The sequence below is a fragment of the Camelina sativa genome, chromosome 13 (genome assembly GCF_000633955.1).
Source record: "Camelina sativa cultivar DH55 chromosome 13, Cs, whole genome shotgun sequence".
Classification (NCBI taxonomy): domain Eukaryota; kingdom Viridiplantae; phylum Streptophyta; class Magnoliopsida; order Brassicales; family Brassicaceae; genus Camelina; species Camelina sativa.
Genome location: NC_025697.1, coordinates 6,933,488 through 6,950,795, shown reverse-complemented (window position 1 = coordinate 6,950,795; position 17,308 = coordinate 6,933,488). Strand labels below are relative to the sequence as shown.

Here is a 17,308-nt window from a genome sequence, read left to right as displayed (position 1 = left end):
ACAAAAATAGTTCCGTGGGGCCCGAACTGTCACAAATTGTTATAAAAAATGTATATATGGATAAACCATTGCATATAGACAATGGAAATTATAGACCACTACATGTAGACAATGAAAATAATGTATTGATGTAAAACTATCGTAGATTAAAAGATACAAAATATATTATATACATATATAGTTAATATAATAAAGAAATTTTATTTTGCATTTCTAAACAAAAAATATAGTCCCGCGGTAGACCGTGTATTTCGATTAACTGTGTATTTCTAAACAAAGAAATTTTAACAAAATAAACGAGATACACTATTTATGAAGTGAGACTAACTGTGTATTTCGATTTTGGGGTATTTTTATCATCATATAATGGGATCATATAAACCTCCTATATATACACTAGTTACTGCAGAACAAATAAGGGAACAACAAACATAGATTTTTTACCTTATATGGAAAGTAGTCATTATTAAATAAAATGTTTCCTCAGCATTCTCAAGTTTAATATCACAAACCGGAGAACTTCGGTTATCCATAGGGAACATAAAATTAGCATCTCTCAAATTTAAACTGGTGATCATGGTTACACCAATATATACACATACAACAACTCCTTATATATATAAAGGTAAAATAATGACAAACACCAACCTCCAGCTACTTGGATGGCCTACAAGACCATTGATACTATTACTACTACATTGCCTTTAAAGGGGAAGTGTATTAACTTTAGAGAAGTAGAATCATTTCGGATGATATTTTCGGATTGGACCAAACTACCTATCTGCAACTATAAGACTGCTCCTTTCTCCATCTAGAAGATGGATTTGGTGAGTTTTGGTCGCGGTTTGATGATGATGCTTTCGTAGGGCTTAGTTTGTTCAACTTGGATGTAATCTCTTGTTTTAAGAACCTGCAAAAATTTGGCAAAACAATTAAGACAGATTCAAGATCAGAGCTTCTTTCTTGTTGTTTAGGGTTGTGTTCTGGACAACATACCAGGGTTTCGAAAAACATTCTCGATGCTTCTTTACGGGTTTTCCCAGCCAAAAGTTTGTCTGCCACAAGAACATTCTTCCCATTCTCAGCTTCTTTATCAAATAACGTCTGGAGATACTTTGCCACAGCCCTATAAGTAAAGAGAGTCAGAATCATTCATAAATTCAAGCCCATCACGTGTTTCACATGATAGAAGCTAAAATCTGCAGAAGTTAACTGTACAGACCTAGTACGAGAAGACCATCCACTGTTTTCTAGAAGACAAGTTTGGTCACCATATTGTTCGTCATCGCCCTCATGATCTTCATCTACTTCATCATCATCCACGTTTAAAAAACCTGACGAGACAGAATGCAAGAGATTAATAGGCAGAACCACTGAAAAATCATGGGAATACCAGTATCTTGTATTAAAATCATGCTCAAGAGTTTAAGCTTGTTTAGTCTATAAACCAGGGTATGATGACCAGAGTTTTAATATCCCATTGATTAGACGGAGAGGATACAGACCATTTGCATAAATTATAATTGAAATTAAAAAAAATGCTTAGAACCTGTGTCATGTGGAACTTCCATGGTATCCATTTCCTACACCATAAGAATACAAGAGAGTCAGAGGCATGTCTTACTTGAATGATGATATGAAGCCACTAAGAAACTTACATCATTGTCTCCCATGAGACCATCACGAGAAGTAGGTTCTCCATCTAGTGCACTTTGCATATAAGCCTCCTCATTAGACATCTCATTATGTGGTTCAAAATTGTTATAAGACTCTATCTCTGGATTCACCCCATCATTAGTCGCTTCCACAATAGGTTCATTGCAATTTTCCAAAGCCATATTACTCAAATCACCAGCTTCTACGCATCCAGTTTCCGTAGAGCCAACTGTGTTATCGCATAGAGTCTGATCATCTATCCCAATCTCACAAGCTTCAACTGATGCATCCGTTTTCTTATCTTCATGTGGAACTTCATCTTCAATTTTCAAGTCCGTCTCATTGAAAATAGGGTTGCTATCTACATCTCCTTCAGCAATTTCAATAACCTCAGTGCAACTTTTTGCATTAAGATCCGCACAAACATCTTGCCCGCCTTCTCCATCATGGTTTTCATGGGATCCTTCGACCTCTAAATCCTCTACACGGTCGCGTTTTTCCTCAGATGGCATTTGAATGACGTCATCATTCACTACAAGATTTAATTCATCAGCAGCTCCATTGCCGTCCTTCAAAACTTCCAAGTCAGATATTTTTTCAGCAAGCTCATTATCATCCTTCATCTCTTCCTGTTGGTTTATGATTTGCTCCTCCTGTGGGTGAGTATCAGCCTTACCAGGTTGGTCCTCGGAATCATTTGGGTGAGCTTGAGGAGCAGAGCTTTCTTCCCTTTTATTTTCTTCCACGGCCGTAACAGAACATTCATTATCTTCCACCACTCCAACAGAAGTATGACGGTCATCATTCTCAATTATCATGATTCCTCTTAGATCATACGGCTCATTGTGCAGAGATACTAATTCCACTGACATACCTAAAAATCATTGAAACATAGTATCTGTGTAACTGCAGTTAACAAGAACCATTGACAACATTTTAGCGTCATGACCTTACCAGTGAATATTGGCTCCTTCAAGAGTCCATCCTCCAAAGCCTGCCTTTGAAGCATTACGATTTCAGGAATGGTGCAAGGTGCCTTCTTTCGCACACGGCGTATATCTTCAGTGTTTGTCAGTTGTTGACGTATGATGCTACATAGAAAAGTAGGCAACATCAGAAGAAAACAAATATAAACTGAGATAAAGGTAAAGAAAAATATTTCGATCCTTGTCCTAGGTAAACCAAGAACTTCTATGAAAGGTGCACTTGGAGCAATGAAATAAAACAAGGTATAAGAAAATCAGATATAGATAAACATACTCGCCATGCAAGACCATAGGGTCATCCATTAGAACCTTCCTCTTTGTGGTAGTAGAGCGGAGAGCAGATCGTAACCGTTTTGTAGATACTGCTTCAAGCACAGGAGTAGGCCTCATTTTCAGAAAGGATGATTTTCCAACTGGAAAAAAAAAAGTAATTGATCCATAAAGCTAGCTCAAAGAGCAATAAAATGGATAAAAAGAACAGGCAATGGAACCAAAATAAACTGATACCTAGGATAGAAGACAACAAATCATCGTCATCAGGGACAGAATCTGCAGTTCTCTTTGACTGAATCAGTCCAACTGACTCAACAGAGTTCAAACTTTCTGCAGTTAGTGTGCTCTCAGTAAAAGTGCGTTTCTTCCCAGTAATGTTATTATTTCCCGCATCATCATTACATGTGCCAGGATCTTCTTTATCTGGCGTAGATTCAACCATGAAATCATTTCCATCCCCCTGTCTGTTAGGTGCAGCTAATACCTTCTCAGGTGCAGGCAAATCAGAATCAGTAAATCCCGTCAAACTTCCTAACTGTTCATCAGTTGCATTCGCATTATTCAGCTGCTCATCTGGTGGCAAATCTCCTTGTAAACTAGAATCTGTTTCCTGATTTACCTCAGTGACAATGGCAAAATGATCTGGCAGAAACAATAAAAATTATAAGAATAAGGCAGGCACTAAGACGTCGCATTAGGTTTGCAATATAGTGGCCAACAAACCTCGGTTCTCTTCTGCAGGGGACTCAAGTAGATGAACAGCATTGGACGTATCAGTTACAACATCATTATCATTGGTTGCTGCCTCAGTCATTACTTGATCAGGAGCCTCCATCTCGGTGGTGATGTGAGAACAGCATGGAGATGTAACATGTACATGCTCTGCCCTTTCCTCCTCTGGCTCATTTTGTGTGTTGACATTTTCATCTATCTGTGACTTCTCTACCTCCACAGGGGTAACTGCTGATTCTGGGGCATTATCTTCAGCAGACAGGTCTTCCCCACGTTTATGCATCTCATTAGCATCCAGCTCCCCAGAGGCCTTCCTACCTTCTTCTGCATTCAGATCCTCTACCTCCATGTGATCATCGCATGCCAGCTGCTCTCTGACACTAGACGAGTTTGGTACCTCAACTAATCCAGGAGTTTGAGGAGCTTGAGCATCTTCGATGAACTCATTATTCATAGCAAGATCTTCAATCTATCAGAAAGAGATATTCATATGAAACAACGATAATAATAACAACTCTTACCAGAAAACTAAACCAATAAGTCTGTGGAAATAAAAACTAGAAATTTGGAGTTTTTCAATTGCAAAGTACATTCAGCCACAGGAAAATATATTGAAGTAAGCACTATGAGTCAGGTGACAATTCTTCAGCAAACTATATGTATGCCCCTCGAGAATTATGTCTCTGATGGTACGCACCTGCTCTTCATTGAAATCCCTGGGCATGGCTTCAGAAACTCCTTCCATCGCATCTTTTGTCCCGGGTGTTGCCGCATCCAGATAGGCATTGTGATCATTACTATCAACAAATATAGAATATATTCCATAAGAAAACTTTTAACTGGTAACTTGCACATCCAAATTATACACCAAAAGACCATATCTAAGAAGGATAAGACTCACAGAATTGCAGTTCTAATTCACTATCTACTTACAGAACAAACACAAAATCAAGGTATGGATGTCATGGAACTTAAAAAGCATGGTTACAGAGATTGAGAACACACATTCAAATACCAAAACGGAAGGAAATTTATCATTCAGTCAACTCGAGTTCTTCCCTCACGTGAACATTTAAAATTTATGATAACAATTCGTAGTGTATGTAAAAATAGAAAAGGTATGAACAGCTAAAGATCATATGGCTCATTGTGCAGAGATACTAATTGATTTGAGAGAAACCATAGGGAAGCAAAAATGCAATTAAGCAACGAAGAATAGAGCATAGACAATTAAAAGAAAAACTGACCCTGGAACTCCCTCATCGTCGGATCCAATAACATCCTTATCCTGGAATACTGCCTGCACAACAATAGAGTTATATAAAAGATCACATCCAAAATTAGATTATAGGAGAGACGCTCTGAATTTAAATATGCAAAGCTTAACTAGGAAAAGAAAACATCAAAATCATCCTGAACCTACAACATGACTGCAACCTGACACTTCAGATTACAAGCTTTTCACGGTTCATGACTCCACAGCTGGATGCCAATCAGAGCTTCCAGCTGCTGCATCTACCCAAACCATCCTAGGAGAGAGAAAGAACCCAAAATCTAGAAGCAAATGAAATCTACAGATAACATCTTTATATTCATCTTTCTATAGAGTTGTCCTATTTCTTGTTCCAAAATGACTTGAACAAAGAAGAAATTTTCTGTTTTATAAACACGAAAGTACCTCGTCAAGATCCAAAGCAGCTTGAGAAGTATCGCCATCACCAAATCGCTCTGGAAAAGGAATAAAAATGAGTTTGCTTATTAAGGCACAACTATCTACAAACTAAAGGAAGTAGCAAGAAACAACCACTGACCATCTAATCCAAATTGTGACGTTGAGTATACAACACCATCCATGGTATCCTGAAGGGTGATCTGCTCTCTTGTACTAACATGATGATCAACGTAATTACTGCTAGACAGGGAAACGAGTAACAACTAAATAAAACTTCTGAAAAATAATTATGCATTATGGCTTAAGAGTAGAATACGAGTGTGAACGTTAAAACATCAAGAAACCAACCCCTGAAAGATCTCATTGTCTGGAAGCTCAAAGTCATCAAGATCAAATGTCTCAGGCAACGTAATCGAGTGATATGGCGCTGTGGATTCTTCTGGGGGTAGGTCAACTGCAGCAGAGCGAAAAGCTTGCTTTACCTTAAGCAACGCCTCACTGCAATCATCGAAGAGGTAATTCACCTTTCTTGAATATATACGCACAACACCAAGCAGAAGATGACTAGACAATCGCAACGCAATTGGAGCTTCCGGAAAGAGAATTGAATCTGCTCAGAAAAGAATTTAGTTATATTAGGAAATATTTAAATAGAAACAAAAACAATTTGTTGCAACAAACTAGAACTAGTGATTCAGTACTTCAATATCGACACAGTAGACCATGAGAATATAACAACTCTCATGACCACTAGAGAAACAAAAGTATAAACTGAGAAAACCTTAAAAGGAATAAAATTTAGCTTCAGCTAAAACCCTAATCTGGTCTAAATTACTGGGGAGAACTGAATCAGAGACTGAACATGAAAAGCAAAAGCAGCTAAAATACTCACCAACGGAGACTCCGATATCAGTATCAGCCACCTGATTCTTTCGAAGCTTCCTCTCCAAATGGGCCGCAATCCATATTGTCCCAAGTGGTCCTTTCTTAGCTAATATAAACTGCGAGTAAAACATTCCTCGTCCTCTAGACCCAAACCAAAAAAAACCCTAAAAATTTCAACGAAGAAAAAGAAAAAGGAACCAACTTTGTTAGAATTTCACCGTAAGAAATTGAGCTTCAAATACTGATCAGACAGCTAAACCCCTTTCCAATTCAGTAACATACGAACCAAAATCTTCAAACCCAAAGATAAAAGTCAAAAAGTTTCCAAATTCCGACAACAGAATCCAAATTTAGCTCAAAACCGACAACAAAGTCTCGCAATTGCCACTGAGCAAAGACCCTAGACTACTTGGCGAGCTTCGTAAGTAGAATTGAGACCAAAAGGTAGATCAATTACCGAAGAATTCACCAAACACGAACAAACAGCTCGATTTGAACAGAGTCCTGGCTGAAACCCTAATTCGAAAAAAACACCCAAATTGGGGAAAAGCAGAATCTTTAAGACAAAAACTCTTTTTTCTTCTTGAAGATCAGACACAACAGCGAACTACGCCTCAGGAAACGTGAGAAAACAGTTAAAAAAAATTTTGTTGAATTTGCAAAATGCAAAGAGGAAAAATAAAAAAGTTTCGAAATTTGGATCTTTGGTTCGATTATAATTTTTTTTTTTTGATTAAGTGAGGGATTTGGTGCGGCAAAGGAACACATGTTTCGTGACATACGTCGTGTTCCTATTGGCTAAATAATGAGCGGGTCCCGCATAGCTTTAGATTTAGATCATTTTTTTCCAACACTTTTGTTGTTTTTGTCAACTTGTCCTAAACAGTATTTTTCTAACTTCATTCAATAATCATCAAATTTAGTTGAAATTTATTTCCATTTTTTCAAAACATTTCAACTCGGCGGCTTCTTTTGCCTCATTGCGGGAAATCTGAAAAGCACCAAAAAATTCGACCTTTTTTCATGAAAAAAAACACAAAATTTCTTTTATTAGAGATCTGACTCATACAACATTCTGCTGTATAATTTATGAGATTTAGGCCCCAAGTATAATACTGGACATTAAGGTAAGTTTCGTGATAAATTACTTAATCTAACACTTCGGCAAATATGATTAATATTTCTTTCCAAGTATCACGATCCACAAAAAAACCATGATTTTAAATCCTGATTTTTAAAAATTTCTTTAGTAGTAAAGATTTTAAGTCAATGAGAGCAAGCGCAGTCTTATTCGTTGATTCTACTACTACAGGTAAAATAATTCTACTAGTAGATTAAAAACGATTCTCTGGTTTTTTTGCCTTTGTCTGATTCGATGCGTCCTGTGCCTACTGATTTACTTGTCATCTAAATCTTCCAGGCTTTTTCAGATCATTGTGCTTTTTTGTTTTTACTCAGCTTCGAGATCAGCTGCAAACTGATCTAACCGCTCGGCTTCCAAATCAAAATCCCTAACTGTAGCGTGGTTCACTGATCCATCATCGAGGCTCGCATGTATCTGTCTCTTTGCATACCTGCATTCATACAGAAACAGAACTACATGTAAGCAACGAATCAGACCCAAGACCGAACCTTTAATGGCACTTAGGCGGAAATGATTCAGGAGAGTTTGTACCATCGACCCTGCATTGCTTCTATACATTTCTGTGCATCTACCCGATCCTTGAATCTTATTAGAACAACACCCTGTGGATGATGCTCACATACCTGTAAAAGAAGAGATTTAGATTGATACTCCAATAATAATCTCAACGTTCAACAAAGCTAAATATGCAGCACAACCACAAGCTTAAGAGATCAAGTGACACATCATTTTACCTTCACTGAGTCAAACGGTCCATGCTTCAAACTCTCCTCTTTCACGTCTTCCTCCAACTCAGTAACCAGACCCTCATCAGCCTGCAAACAGAGTAAATGTGCAACCTATCAGCTACTCTTAAAAAACGTTAACATTCCCATACTAACTATTGGACAAGACCTTACCCTCAACTCAGCTGGACTGAACATGAAGCGCAGAACAACCGTTGCTGGTATTGAGACCTTAGCATCATCTGTACCACCTACGTTCAGATATCACAAGTTATCAGAAAGATGAAAAAAGAAAGATTTCTCTGTAGCCCCTATATCGGGTTAATAAACTTTTTTCTTGATAAGTCATTGAAAGGTTTCCTTCCAAAATTGATTAGGTTTAAGGTTATTATAGTCTTGTACTGGTTAAGTGTAGAGAATTCCACAAAGAATCTGGTAAAGCATAGAGACATCTTTCCCTACTAAAAGTAATTATAACTTTAACAATAAAATTTCCTATGGTCGTACGGAAATGAATCTCTAGCATCTCCTTGCATCTTTCTCTATTATGTGTCTTTCTAGAGATAAAGGTAAGTTTCTAGTACACAAAAGCGAAAACTTACCCCATCCAAGCAACTTTTGCTCCACCTTTTTAAGCTTCTTTTTCTTCTTGTTGTCGGTTTGCTTAGTTATAAATCTCTCCCCTGAGTGAAAAAAAAAAGAAAAAGAAAAAAGTAAACGCTATTGAGAACCATAAGCAAAATATTATCCAAACCAAAGCCAAGGATGGGATGTTCTACATAACCCGTAAAGGAGTAAGATGTTATAGAACAAATGTGCAACAGTATTCACCTTTCTGCTCAAACTTGGCTCGAGAAACTGACATGAGGAGCTTGTCAGCAGGACGTAACGGAGCCCCATCTAAGATTTTAATTGCAAGATCCACTGATGGCTCCTAACAAAAACAAAAAACAAATACACATGAAGAGAAAACATAGACATCATTTAAGAATTATAATCTTATATGTACATCCCATGACGGAAAATTTCCAAGTATTTTCAGTACCTTCATATAGGTAATAAGAGCATCGCCTTTTAATTTTCCTGTCCCCTTGTCACTGTAAAGCTTTATCCGAGGCTTACTAGTGTCATCCTGCAATGTTTATCAGATCCACATTGTTAGAAGAAACTTACACAAATTTCAAAAAACAAAGAAGGAATCACAAGATAGTGAGATTTACCTCCTTAATTATGCCGCATTTAGAAAAAACTTCAGCTACCTGTAATTAAAATCCCTACTATCAGTCTATATTAAATCTTAAGATATTCATAATGGTAGAAAAAGTATGACCACAACTTACTTCCTCGAGGGTGACATCATCGGGCAACCCAGTAACATAAATATGTGGGTTCACTTTTAATTCAAACCACGAGTCTGGAGGCTTGTTTGGTTCCTGAAAATGAATTTGACACTTAGAAACGCTTGCGAAAATTTTCATGAGGAAATGCAACACTATTTTCTTTGATACATACAATACAAACAACCATTATTACTAAACACAAAAACGATGGTAAAAGCAGTCTGCTAGTCCTAATATAAGTATGATGTCTAGGAATAATTTGGTCTTTCTTTCCCCTTTACGATGTGCATATCGGTGAAAAGGTAGTTTAACAATTCAGCAGCTAAAGAAAATTCATTACTCTTCAATCAAAAAAGCCAGTACTTAAGGTATATCCAAGTGAGAACAAACATGATTTGGCCAAAAAAACGTGAAGTAACATGCATGACCTCAAGAGAGAGAACAAAACGTGAAGTAACATGCATAACCTCAAGAAAGAGAAATGATGATTTACTAAACCGAAATGAAGACAAAAGACAAGAACAAAAACCTTCTTTTCAGTTTCTGGCTCTGGTAGCTTTCTCTTGCCGTTACTGTTTATTTCAGCAGTTTCATCAGAGCCATCTTCTTCTGTCTTACCAGCCGCCACGTCATCCTCAGAGTCATCCTTCTTAGTATCAAGAATGTTTATTGTTGGAAATACTTCGTCTTCCTTAGCAAACGTCATCTCCTCGAGTCCGTATGGGTCAACGCCACCAAGTGGTGGATCATCCTACAATAAACAGCATCAGCATTTGGGTAATAAGAAAAAATTAATTATTTACTCTTTCAAAAGGTGCTCCTTATGACCCAAGACAAGTAAAGAGTAGATAATAAACTGAGTAGGCTTATTAGGTTTCCTGATATTCAATCTTTACAAATGCAAATAAAAATATGGGAGACAATCATAATAAGGTAAGGCCATGAGCCAGCAAGCAAGATGACAAATGTAAATGATTCCACTCATGACTTAGAAGTCCAGGTAGATAATCTGAATTCACCTGAACTCCCACTAAAATAGTAGAAACAAGGAAAGAATGATTGATTCGGTTGAGAAAATAAAGCCTTACCTGAGGAACCCATACTCTACGAGCTTTGTCCCATTTATATATCGTTCCATCATCATCTGTGAACTCATCTTCGCCCTCTGGTGGTGAAGAAGCGCTTTCATGATCATCTTCAACAAGCTCAGTACCAGAGACAGAACCATTTTTCAACCTTTCAGCCTCCGCTTCTGCTTCTTTAATCTCTCTCTGCCATTTCTCAAATTCATCCTCGGTACTAGTAAAGGCTGCAGAAACAACATACTGTGGTAAGCGTCATCCTCACCTTGCAAATTATAACATCAAAAAAAAAACATTTTCTGTCTAAATAACTGACCAGAAGTGTCTTGCTTCTTTTGCTTGGTTCCAGCATTAGATCCATTTATCAACCCAGATGCACCTAGTTAGATAGGAGATAGTAAGTGCCATTGATCTAGGAAACAAATCTACACTAGAAGAAAATATCAAGAATCCAATTATCTAGCAGTAGTGAAAAGGATCCTACCTAGAGCTGCATAGCCAACCTCAGCTCCAGAAATCCTTGAGATTAACTCGGGGATGGAAGAAAGTGGTTGCCATTCACTTCTTCCGTCAGCCCAAACGAGGGTAGTTGCTAATAGGTAACCGTTCCTGAAATGGTCTGTCCAGTCAAAACAAAAAAGTAAAGTACAGCGCTTAATAGCCGGTTACAGAAAGAGACACAGGTTGGACAACAATCTTGAAACCAAGCTTATCAATTACTTGTTGAGTCGAAATTTGAGAAAAAAAAATCTCATATTTGATTTTATAGTACATACTAGTAATGTCAACATAGCTAGACATCTAGTACAATGATAAGAAAACACCTATAGATCCAATTTGTCTCTAACCCAGCTCTTCGTTTCACATAATCATTTACGGACGGCCTAGATGTCATATAAACCTTAGTACAACAAGGAATCTATTAACATGAAAGACTTACCACATAGCTCAGAGAAGGTATATGGACCCAGGTTCTCCTGGTTTTCACCAAGAATGTACCAACCAACATCAGTAGCTGCAGGTGTAAGCCCATCAACAACTCCTGCCCCTAGAATTAAGAAAACACAGGTTATCAAGATGAGTACACCATAGCCCTAACAAGAGAAGATTGTTTAGATGTAGCTAGCTATTGCCACAAAACTAAAGGCATAGACTGACTTGACCATTACACATGTTACAAACAATTCCTTAATAAATCCCCCAGATACCCACCACACTGAGAAAAATCTCATACCACACATTGAGATCATCTATGCCATAATAGAGAACACATTACATCTCCAATGATTATTTAAACCGAGTTATTCACAGTGAAACACCAAAACAAAGATGAGAAAGACATCCTTGTTCATGTGACTAGTCTTTAAACTCATAACCTGGATTACACGACCTATGTGTAACTTGTTTGATTGACCTATGTGATACCCATTATCTAGAACATATGTTTTTTCTCAGCTCCTTATACCCTTGACCAAAAAAAATTCCAAAATTATTCTGAGTTAAACGAACACAAATCTCCCAAATTTTCATCTCTGATCAAATCTCCTCAAAACCCTTGGCTCTCTCTCTCTCTCTCTCTCTCTCTCTCTCTCTCTCTCTCTCTCTCTCTCTCTCTCTCTCACACACACACAATAAACAAATTCGAAACCCGCTACTTAAAAAAAACACAGGCGTCGGGGTAAAACCAGAGAAGAAACTAAGTATGAATAAGCGAAAGAAGAGGGTTTCTTTCACCTGTCGATGATGGTGGAAGCTGTAGATTACCAGAATCGGACATTTTTCCCTCGTTAACCTCGGAAGATCACGAATAATACTGTTAACGAACAAACCAAAAACAAAAAGAGTGACGCTTTCGAGAGACGACGAAAAAAACTCCCAACAAAAGCGAAAGCAGGAGGACGAAACTATGAAGACGGTAGAAGACCGACCTTGTTTGGATGCAGAGATAAAATCTCATCCTTATCTCGGATAAACATAAACCAATACACGGCCCATTAGGCCCATCTTATTATTTATTATTATTATCTTTTGACACATCATTGGGCCCACCTTCTTTATTAAAAATCAAACTAGCCGTTACACCAAAACAGCCGTTTCAGTCTTCCAGATCCGACAACGGTCATATTTAGAAACTACTTGTACATAAGCAAACTCGTTCTCAAATCCACAATTCACACTCTTCATCTTCTTTATATCATCGGAAAAAACGAAACCCATTTCTCAAAATCTAAACTTTCCAAAAACCCAAACCGGAAAAGTCTCAAAAAAAACCAAATCATGGGTTTGATTTCTTCTTCATTACCAGTAGAAGAATCTCATTACCATACTCACAAGATCTTCCTTTTCTCAAACTACATCCTTCTCGGCGCCGCTTCAAGCTGCATCTTCCTCACACTCTCTCTCCGTCTAATCCCTTCGGTCTGCGGATTCCTACTCATCCTCCTCCACGCCGTAACAATCGCCGCCGCTGTCTCAGGCTGCGCCGCCGCTTCTTGCGGGAGAAACAGGTGGTACGCTGCTCACATGGTAGCAACTGTGCTCACAGCTATATTCCAAGGCTCTGTCTCTGTTCTCATCTTCACCAACACGTCAATGCTCCTCGGGAGTCTCAAGTCTTATGTCCGTGAGGAAGATGCTGCTGTGATCTTGAAACTCGGTGGTGGGCTTTGTATTGTCATCTTTTGTCTTGACTGGATCGTTCTTGTTTGTGCTTTCTTCTTGAAGTACTATGCTTATGTCGATGGTGGTAGTGATGGTATTGCGATGAAGAGAACTGGTAAGGTTCAGAGTGAGGAGAATCCTAAAGATTGGCCATGGCCGTTCCAAGTTTGAAGACTAGTGTCTTTTTTGTGGTATGAAATGTTGAGTTAGATCAATATCAAATGTTGGTTTTTGATCTGTTTCGGTGGGTGTGATTTGTTCATTTGTTTTTTTTTGTTTGAGTGTTTGATGTAATTCGTCAATGATCTATCACATAAATATATAAGCCTTTTCCTATGATTTTCACTTGTGTTTCCTATGAAAAATCGCATCATCCTTAATCTGATAACCCCAAAGGAAACACAGTTGAAAGTAGAAAGAACCAAACAAACACACAAGTTTTTATTTTAAAATCTTATTTGGTTTGAGAGAAAGCATTAGAGAATTTGGATACAATACTAACAAGATGGATTTAGTGTAACAAAATAGAGAAGAAGAAACAAATAAATAAAATTGTCAACATAAAGCAAATTCTTTGGATGCATTTAACTTATCCAAACAAAGCACAGCCTCCTAACACATACTTTATCTACACACATTCCAACATAACATTCTTCTGGCCTCTTCATCATGGTGTTGGTGAAGGTCTTTATAGCTTTCTTGGTTGCTTGGGATTATAAAATGGAAGAAATTGGATAACATTACTTCTTTTATTTAAGCCCTGATCTCTCGACCAAATATCCAACTGATTGGTATGTTTTTTGCAGCTTCTTTGGTTCTCCCTTGAGCCCTCTCTTCAAGTTTGCGGATCCTAGCAGGTAATCCACAGAGGTAGTCCTGTTCAAAGCAATTAAAGAACCCCCAAAAGTCAGAGTAGGTTGTACAGAACTCAGAAATGGTTACATGGTTCTAATATTGTTACCTGGGCCTTGTGTCCTTCACTAGAAAGGTCTGACAACTTCTGCACATTCCACCTTTGCACAAGAAATTCCAGTATATCAGCATAGTCCCTGGCAGTGTAGACACCAAGCCTCTGTGCCACGGAAGAGAAGTGGTNGTCCGTGAGGAAGATGCTGCTGTGATCTTGAAACTCGGTGGTGGGCTTTGTATTGTCATCTTTTGTCTTGACTGGATCGTTCTTGTTTGTGCTTTCTTCTTGAAGTACTATGCTTATGTCGATGGTGGTAGTGATGGTATTGCGATGAAGAGAACTGGTAAGGTTCAGAGTGAGGAGAATCCTAAAGATTGGCCATGGCCGTTCCAAGTTTGAAGACTAGTGTCTTTTTTGTGGTATGAAATGTTGAGTTAGATCAATATCAAATGTTGGTTTTTGATCTGTTTCGGTGGGTGTGATTTGTTCATTTGTTTTTTTTTGTTTGAGTGTTTGATGTAATTCGTCAATGATCTATCACATAAATATATAAGCCTTTTCCTATGATTTTCACTTGTGTTTCCTATGAAAAATCGCATCATCCTTAATCTGATAACCCCAAAGGAAACACAGTTGAAAGTAGAAAGAACCAAACAAACACACAAGTTTTTATTTTAAAATCTTATTTGGTTTGAGAGAAAGCATTAGAGAATTTGGATACAATACTAACAAGATGGATTTAGTGTAACAAAATAGAGAAGAAGAAACAAATAAATAAAATTGTCAACATAAAGCAAATTCTTTGGATGCATTTAACTTATCCAAACAAAGCACAGCCTCCTAACACATACTTTATCTACACACATTCCAACATAACATTCTTCTGGCCTCTTCATCATGGTGTTGGTGAAGGTCTTTATAGCTTTCTTGGTTGCTTGGGATTATAAAATGGAAGAAATTGGATAACATTACTTCTTTTATTTAAGCCCTGATCTCTCGACCAAATATCCAACTGATTGGTATGTTTTTTGCAGCTTCTTTGGTTCTCCCTTGAGCCCTCTCTTCAAGTTTGCGGATCCTAGCAGGTAATCCACAGAGGTAGTCCTGTTCAAAGCAATTAAAGAACCCCCAAAAGTCAGAGTAGGTTGTACAGAACTCAGAAATGGTTACATGGTTCTAATATTGTTACCTGGGCCTTGTGTCCTTCACTAGAAAGGTCTGACAACTTCTGCACATTCCACCTTTGCACAAGAAATTCCAGTATATCAGCATAGTCCCTGGCAGTGTAGACACCAAGCCTCTGTGCCACGGAAGAGAAGTGGTCAAATAGGTTATCATCACGACCATCGTACATCAAATGAGCAGGCATCGAGATCTTTTTCTTCATCATGTCAGCAAATCCCACGATTGTGGTGTCAGGATCGATTTCGAAGAGCTTTTCTACAATCTTGGTGTAGGCTGTTTCATGACGCCTCTCATCAGCAGCAATGGTGCCACAAATCTTCCCAAGTTTCAAGTCTCCAAGATTCTTTGCCAGTCTGGCTGTGTTTCCATGTGAGATGAATGTAGCTCTTTCTTGAAAAGACGTGTAGATGAAGCCCAGGTAAGGATTGTTTTCAGTTTTTGGATCCTTCAAAACAAAACAAAACACAATCAATACAACGAATAACAGAGAATTGCGGGTTCAGGCTTATATTATTATAGGAACGTACCATTCCAGAACCAATGAGGTATTGAATTGTCTTTTCAATCTGCCTCATGTCTACTCGTCCAGACAGATAAAGATACTTGTTAAGAAGATCACCATGTCTATTCTCTTCAGCAGTCCATGCCCTCGTCCATACTGCCCAAGGAGAAGGACTTGCTCCCGTCTCATCTCTAACCCCGTCCAATGTATTAATCATGGTCTGATAAGTCGGAAGTGCTTCCTCTGTGATCATATCACCAACAAGCACAACAAAGTAGTCATCAGAAAGCTCCTTACACCTTTCTCTTAGCTCCTTCACTTGGTCATAGAATCCTTCTGACTCAGCTTCAGGGAGGAAATCAGTAGGCTGCCATGATTTCTCAACAGGTTTTAGGTAAGCCAACAAGTTCTCTTCAGCCCATCCTTCTAAGGACTTGAAGATCTCCAGCTTTTGTGGTGGCATTGAATATTTCACTTGACGATGCACCTCTCTTGGGGGAATATATGGTTTCCTTCCATTCGTATCCTGTCTGCAATTCCATTAAAAGAAGCTTCCAAAATGATTAGTAGAATATGAAACTTCAAAGACTAAAACTGTTATCACTAACTAAATCACCAGAATTAGATGATATGGTTTCGTGTTTTTCAGGTTTCTTTACGACAACAACTTGTTTACTTGCAAACAAGTTGTAGTCTTAAAGAAACCTCCAAAAAGGAAAAGATTCCAACCACGAGAAAAATCAGTTTCTTGAAAGAATAAGAAAAAGACAAGCTAATGCGTGGTTCAATGTTCATCATTAACAACGATGGAGGAGGAAATTGCAGTACTAGACAAAGCATGCTCTAAATAAAAATTCTTCTGACCAAAACAGTATCACCAACATAACAAGCAACACAAAGAAAAAAATTCAGACCTAACTTGACCAACTACAGTACCAAAAAAAAAAAAAAACAACAACACAGACATGGATGTATGCATATGCAAAACATAGAAGAAACTCCAACAACCAAATGCAAAAACAATATTAAAAAGTTTTTTTTTTTTTTTGCGGAATGTGACTTTATTTTTGAAGGTCTTATTCTTATACACTAGCAATAAATTAAGAAAGGATTGATGAGAACATTGTCCTGATAGGCCAACAACCAAATTAAATAATTCTTCTATTCAAAAAAAAAAAAATAGGGAACAATCCATGCATGCATATGGAGAATAGTGTCAACTATTTGGAAGAATTACAAATGTAATGACACTAGTGATTAATCTTGTTTTTGTAAGAGAATGACAAAAGATTTCTTTGTGAACATTGTCTACATATTCAGCAGAAAGCAAAGATATTGATCATTTGAAAGAACTACATAACAAGTGTTTTTTCTTGTTCATAGATACGTGGGAACAGAGCACACCAAGCGTATATATATGTTTACCATAAGCAATCACAAAACGAAATAATTCTACATTTTGATTACAAATTTTGCAGAAGCAAAGAGCGTATGCAAAAAAAAAAATCCAATGTAGATCATGATTATAGCTGCACAAAACTTAACCCCCCCCCCC

At 37.7% G+C, this 17,308-nt stretch overlaps 4 protein-coding genes across 4 annotated transcripts in view; 1 reads left to right on the top strand and 3 right to left on the bottom strand.

The window, feature by feature from the left end:
* On the bottom strand, positions 464-6,926 carry LOC104735653 (sister chromatid cohesion 1 protein 4). The gene is made up of 16 exons (XM_010455483.2): positions 6,662-6,926; positions 6,212-6,368; positions 5,668-5,929; positions 5,459-5,556; positions 5,326-5,375; positions 4,895-4,947; positions 4,345-4,444; positions 3,639-4,116; positions 3,150-3,557; positions 2,917-3,055; positions 2,611-2,747; positions 1,659-2,530; positions 1,550-1,583; positions 1,223-1,334; positions 997-1,126; positions 464-910 (listed from the first exon to the last, which is right to left on the bottom strand). The coding sequence occupies exons 2-16, from the start codon at positions 6,333-6,335 to the stop codon at positions 812-814; spliced, it is 3,096 nt and encodes a 1,031-aa protein (XP_010453785.1). The 5' UTR covers positions 6,336-6,368; positions 6,662-6,926; the 3' UTR covers positions 464-811.
* On the bottom strand, positions 7,423-12,421 carry LOC104735652 (splicing factor U2AF-associated protein 2-like). The gene is made up of 15 exons (XM_010455482.2): positions 12,230-12,421; positions 11,436-11,543; positions 10,980-11,114; positions 10,812-10,874; positions 10,502-10,722; positions 9,943-10,164; positions 9,414-9,506; positions 9,294-9,332; positions 9,119-9,205; positions 8,905-9,007; positions 8,676-8,756; positions 8,248-8,324; positions 8,083-8,163; positions 7,880-7,971; positions 7,423-7,778 (listed from the first exon to the last, which is right to left on the bottom strand). Exons 1-15 carry the CDS (start codon positions 12,270-12,272, stop codon positions 7,655-7,657), a joined length of 1,569 nt encoding a protein of 522 aa, XP_010453784.1. The 5' UTR covers positions 12,273-12,421; the 3' UTR covers positions 7,423-7,654.
* Positions 12,665-13,501, top strand: LOC104735650. The gene has a single exon (XM_010455480.2). It carries the CDS (start codon positions 12,773-12,775, stop codon positions 13,325-13,327), a length of 555 nt encoding a protein of 184 aa, XP_010453782.1. The 5' UTR covers positions 12,665-12,772; the 3' UTR covers positions 13,328-13,501.
* The window catches only part of LOC104735649 (stearoyl-[acyl-carrier-protein] 9-desaturase 1, chloroplastic-like), a 2,998-nt gene continuing 460 nt past the window's right edge, over positions 14,771-17,308 (bottom strand). Inside the window, exons 2-4 of the mRNA XM_010455479.2 lie at positions 15,779-16,283; positions 15,256-15,696; positions 14,771-15,170 (exon numbers count right to left, since the gene is read on the bottom strand). Coding sequence (XP_010453781.1) covers positions 15,048-15,170; positions 15,256-15,696; positions 15,779-16,283 — 1,069 coding nt within the window. The 3' untranslated portion in view covers positions 14,771-15,047. The remainder of the gene's footprint in view (positions 15,171-15,255; positions 15,697-15,778; positions 16,284-17,308) is intronic.